Source organism: Apteryx rowi, unplaced genomic scaffold (genome assembly GCF_003343035.1).
Source record: "Apteryx rowi isolate R43461 unplaced genomic scaffold, aptRow1 scaffold_43, whole genome shotgun sequence".
NCBI classification, from domain to species: domain Eukaryota; kingdom Metazoa; phylum Chordata; class Aves; order Apterygiformes; family Apterygidae; genus Apteryx; species Apteryx rowi.
In genome coordinates this window covers 314,749-320,244 of record NW_020450683.1, presented here as the reverse complement: position 1 = coordinate 320,244, position 5,496 = coordinate 314,749, and the positions used below count along the sequence as shown (strand labels likewise).

Sequence of the window (5,496 nt, the reverse complement as noted above, 5' to 3'; positions counted from 1 at the left end):
GGGGGGGGGACTCTCCCGGCGGGTCGCCGGTTCAGCTGGGTGGGTTTTGCCCTCCCGTTGGGTCGCTGCCCTCCCCTCCCCGTCGTTCCGGCTGCAATAAGCCCCGTGCCTATAAATCTCCGCTCCCCCCCGCTCCGAAGAAAAATGCAGCCCGCTCGTAGGAGCGCAGTCGCTGACCTAAATCTGGTTTCTCCATCGTAACCTCAGCTTTACCGCAATTAATTTTTTTCTTCTGGTCACAAGATAATTCCTGACGCCAGAAAGTCTGGAGGTCATATGAGAAGCGAATTGAGGAACAGGGCGGCACTAATTTCCTACGAGATCTCCCTGGAAAGGGGAAAAAAAACATCGCCCTCCCCAAAACTCGGAAAAGAAACCTCCGCGATGGGGGGGGGGACGGCCCGGGGGGGATCGGGGTGGGCGGCAGCCAGGCCAGACCCCCCAGGGGGGATTTGGGGGTCCGGCCCCGGGGACGGTGCTGTGGGGTGGCGATGGGCCATCTACCCCCAACCCCGTGGGGCCACCACGGCCACCAAGGGTCATTGGGGGGGCGTGGCCTATGTGCTCGCTTGCACGGGAGGGCGGGGCTTGTCGCCTCATTTGCATGCGGGGGGCGGGGCCCCGCGGGCTGCCTATATAAAGGGCAGCCCAGCACTGCCCCCTCTTTAGTGCGCCAGTGAGGTCCCAGGGGTTGGAGGTCCAAGAGGTTGGTGGTCCAAGGGGTTTGGTGGCTCCGAGGTCCCAGCAGCGGGGCGAGCAGAGCCGCAGCGGTCGCGGCGCCCACGGACGCGGCAAGGCAGCCCTCCGACGTGTCCCCCCCTCCTCCGGCCAAGCCAGCCCCACCATGAAAGCCATCAGCCCGGTGCGGTCCGTGAGGAGCTGCTACGAGGCCGTGTGCTGCCTCTCGGACCAGAGCCTGGCCATCGCCCGGGGCAGCAACAACAAGAGCCCGGCGCTGGAGGAGCCCATGAACCTGCTCTACGACATGAACGACTGCTACTCCAAGCTGCGGGAGCTGGTGCCGGGCATCCCGCAAGGCACCAAGATGACCCAGGTGGAGATCCTCCAGCACGTCATCGACTACATCTTCGACCTGCAGATCGTGCTGGAGGAGGAGGCCAAGGGCCGCGACCCTTCCTCCGAGGCCACCCTGCTCTCCCTCAAGGTAAGGGCTGCTTCGGGCCGGGGAGGGGGGGGGGTGGATGTGCCCGTCCGGGTGTGCGCGGCTAGGGCGCTGCCTGCTCTGGGCCGCTTTGGGGTGTCGGGGAAGGTGGGGTGGGGGGAAGGGGACCCCCCCTCCCGCTGCCGAGGCGGCCCTGACCCCGCTGCCCGCTCTCCGCAGGCAGCCGAGCTCGCCTCTGAACTCTGCTCCAAAGACGAGAGAAGTTTGTGTCACTAACGCCTCCTCCACCAGGTGAGTAGCCGCCGCGTGCCCCGACCCCCTCTCCCTCCTCTTCCTCCCCCCCCGGCCCTCGGGGCCGCCCCGGCGGGGCTCGGAGCTCGGCCGGGCCCCGGCGGCGTCGCGGCTTCGCCGGCGCGGACGAGCCCGTCTGTCCCGCCGCCCTCCGAGCCTCCCCCCTCCCTGACCCGGGGGGGAACCTCAGCCCCATCTGCACGGAGTTAACACAGAGCTTTCCCCCCCCCCCTTTCTTTTCTTTTCTTTCTTTCTTTCTCCTCTTGGTGCCAATTAGCAAACACGCAGCGAGTGTCGGTTCCTGATTCGTTATCAGCCGGAGGTAAATAGCAGCTTCCTCTGCGGCGCCAGCCTGTCTGCGGACCTGCCTCTGATGTGCCGGCGGAGTGACAGGGCCCTTTCTGTCCCCGTGTCCCCCCCCCGCCGCCGCCACCCGGCCGCCCGCAGGTGCGGACCGGCCCCCCGCGGCCCGGGGGGGCCCCCGCAAGCGCCCGGCGGGGGCGAGTCGGGCTCGGCCGCCCGGTTGCCACCGTCCTCGGGCTCCTCCGCTCCGCCGAGGCTCCGGTTTTACCTCCCGAGGAGCTGCCGCCTGCGCTGCCTGCGAGACGGGGGGGCCGCTCGCCGCCTCCCTCATCCGAGCGCCGAGTTCTGAGCGTCGCTAGTAAAATCCCGGCTTTTTTTAGGACTTAAAACCAGAACGAATATAAGCGAGACACTTTTTTTTTTAAACGATAGACTGGTGAAGATGCAGTTGTCTGTATATTTTTGGATTATAGTGATCGAGTTCTTTTTTTTTAAAGGTGTTTAACGGGAGGGGAGGGGGTCGTGGGGAGGGGGGGCCACTCTCGAATACAAACCAAACTCTCTGGGGCCGCGGCCTCGTGTATTGTGGAGCTCTATACTAGAGTATAACGTTTGTACCTTTTGCAGGAAGGTGAATTTCTGCCGACATGCCTTGTACTTGCTTTATAAACTTTTTATAAAAGTTAAATTTTTACATAATAAAACAAAGGTCGTTTCGAATGGCTTCGCCCTCCTTCTCTCCGCATCCTCGCTGAACCCAGGAGGAGCGGAGTAGCGTGGCCGGGGGTAAAGCCGTGCCGAGCTGCCGGGGTTGAGCCATGGGACGCGGGGAGAAGAGCAGCAACCCYGGGGCAGGGGCTGCCTCGCTGCCATCGCGCCTCAACTGTAACTTCTAGGGTTACGTTAGGAATCTCATTAATTGTTTAATAGCTTTGAAATGTCAGCTAAGGTATGGCAGGAATTAACCCTAGGCTGCAGTCTCCCGGCAGAGGTGTCTGCCAGCTATTTTGGGCGCYGCTCTCCTTATCTGATATGGAAGGAGCGAAGACGCTATCTCTCTTCCTCCCCTTCCCCTCGCGCTGCTGCAGAGCCCGCTGATGCCAGGCGGCCCCGGGGACCCGGCGCTGGGGTGCAGCCAGGGTGCCAGCGGCGGGGGGAGATGCTCTTTCCCGGGTTTAACMCCGGGAGTGGCTCCCTGCTGGGGGTGGCTGTGGTAGGGGCTGCCCCCCCCTGCCCCCTGGGGCACTGTGGAGCTGCTCCCAGGCTGTTTTCCCTGGGAAGGGGYGAGGGCCAGCTGGGATAGCCCAAGGGGATGGGGCATTGCTGGGCGCTGCCTGCCTTGGCTCTGAATGGGGCTGCTCRGAGCCTTGCTGTCCCGGGGGGGGGGATCCTGCATCGTGGCCCCCCCACCTTCCTGCCCCACAGCTGGGCTTGGGGCCCCTGGGTGCAGAAAGGTGAAGGCAGGGGAGGCAGGAATCCCTCTCCTCCCCCTGGATTGCGGGGGGGAGGTTGCCTGGCTCAGCTGCGGAGCCCTGCGGCTGCCGGCGCAGCTGGGCCGGATCCTGCTCCCCAGGGAAGGCTCTTGCCTGCCTGCAATTAGAGGCGGGTCGGGGGCCTCCTGCCTGCTCCGGGCTCCCGGCCCCCACTTGGAGCACCGGCTCCTCCCTGGTGAGGGGCTCTCGCTTTGGGTCGGCTGGGCCAAATCCTCTCGCCCCGAGGCCGGGCAGGGTGCTGGCGCTCGGCTTCGGGGTGAGCCCGTGTCCCCAGTGGCTCTGCGGATCTGCAGGTGAGTGGGGCTGGAGGCTGGGAGAAGTGAGTGGGTCARGCTGGAGGAGGAAGAGGAGGAGGAAGGAGCCAGGAGGTGCCGTGCAGCACGGGCTGGGGCAGCCAAGCGAACCTTTCCCCTCCGGCTTCATCCCCGATCGCCGCGAGCCGAAATGCGGGCTGGAGGCCAAGCTGTCGCCCGCCGAGCCCCTCTTGCCCGGGGCAGGGGGCAGTTCCCRGGGTCCCTCCAGCAGCACCCGGGGGGCGAGGAGCGCCGGGGCAGCGCTCAGCACCCAAAAAGCGGCAGCCGGCCCCGTGGCCAGCCGATCGCAGGGACCTTCCCGCCCCATCCCCGCACCCTGACGGCTCCTGGGAGAGACGGGGGCTCCCACAGGATCCTGCGCCGGGTCCTGCTGACCTCCAGCTAAGTAGGAAGCAGGTGATGGTGTTCGGCCGAAAACGGCCGCTTCTGGGAACTGAGTTGGCCGTACGCTAATGACTAAAAATAGGCGCTAAATGTCCTTTGCCGTTTCCATTCGCTTTTCGTTTTGGCGGAGCGAGGGCGCGTGGCGACGGGGGGCTCGGGCGAACCTCGCCGCACTCGCCCCGGCGTCGCCTCCCCTCCGTGCCGGCCAGTGGGTGCCCAGGACCGGGGCTGCAGAGCCGCGCCGGTGCTGCTCCGGGCTGCTTGGGTTTGAATCCGGGGCCAAAATGGCTTTAGCTGGGATGGGTGGGAAAAGCCACCCTGTAAATCAGCCATGGGGCTGGGGGCTGTTCCCGCAGTCGGTGCCTCGGCTCTCGCGTGGCTGAAAAACCGGGCTCCTTCCAGGGGTCTTGACATCCCGACTGGCTCGAGACAGTCCCCGGGAGCAGAGCCGGGCCGCAAAGGTGTTCGTACAGCGCCGAGCGTGGAGGAGCTCGGCCCTGAATCCCGTCTCCTTGGGCTGCCGCGGCCTCTGCCCTCCCGCCGCCCCGCCTGGCATCGGAGCAGCTCCAACGCGAGGCCTCACTTCAACCCGCGCCACTTGGAGGTGAATTCCTGGCGTGGGCAGTAATCACTGATAATTAATAATAGCAATTAATGACGCTGCCCTGCTGTTTTCGCCCGTCGAGCGGCCGTGCTCCCCCCAGCCCCAGGCCGGCTGCGTGTCCGGGCTGGGCGAAGCAAAAACCCCACGAGCCGTCCCCGTTCCCCGCAGCGAGGCGGGATGCTGCGGCCCCGGGGGCCCCGGCTCCCTAGGGGCTCCCAGTTTTTGGCAGCGGGAATGTTTGGTGGGAGCTCCCGGGAAGCCTCGCAGGGCCGTCACCTCCTCCTCCGCGGCAGGCGGATCCCAGCGCGGTTCCTGGAAGAGGCGCGCGGCGGTTCCCAGGCCTCTGCCCCGGCGGTGGGAACGGTGAGGGGGAGGGAGGAACCCGGCGCCCGGACCCCCGCCCCGGCTCGCGTTCCTGCCCAGTATTTCAATGCTGATGATTTCTTTGGAAACCCTGATAAAAAGAAAAAAAAAAACCCACACTGCTAAAAATAGATGCCTTTGCCTCGCCGGGCCTGGGATTTCCCGCGCGGGGCAGCTTTATTGCAATAAATCCCTCCGTGCCACCCCACGCCGTGCTCCTCCGTGCCGGGCTGGCGAAACCTTTTGCTCCGAACCCTTTTCCCGGGGCGGTTTCTTTTGTCTTCGAAGGGCCGTTTTTGTCTGGGGAGGGKGAGAAGAAAGACTAAGAATAGCGAAAAAAAGGAGGGGGGTCGATGCAAAGCGAGCGGCGCGGAGGGCTGCCGCTGGCCGGCCCGGCCGCCTCGCTCGCCTCGGCGCCTCTTGGCAGGGCGGCGAGTCTGATGCAATCGGCTGCGCTGACGGAGGCCGCGCCGGCGGTTCCCCACCTGTATTTGCCATTGTGTGCCCGGAGCTGTTTGCAGGTGTTTGCTGGCGCCGCGCTGTCTGAGCCGCACTTCCCTCCTCCTCCTCCCGCTGCCTTCCCCGGCCAAGGCCTGCCTCCCCCCGCCGCGCGCCGGCCCG

General features: G+C 65.5%; 1 protein-coding gene across 1 annotated transcript; it reads left to right on the top strand.

The window, feature by feature from the left end:
• The first annotated feature begins 682 nt into the window (after positions 1 to 682).
• Positions 683 to 2,437, top strand: ID3 (inhibitor of DNA binding 3, HLH protein). Its single transcript, XM_026076313.1, has 3 exons — positions 683 to 1,165; positions 1,343 to 1,414; positions 1,692 to 2,437. Exons 1-2 carry the CDS (start codon positions 845 to 847, stop codon positions 1,397 to 1,399), a joined length of 378 nt encoding a protein of 125 aa, XP_025932098.1. The 5' UTR covers positions 683 to 844; the 3' UTR covers positions 1,400 to 1,414; positions 1,692 to 2,437.
• The last annotated feature ends 3,059 nt before the right edge of the window (positions 2,438 to 5,496 follow it).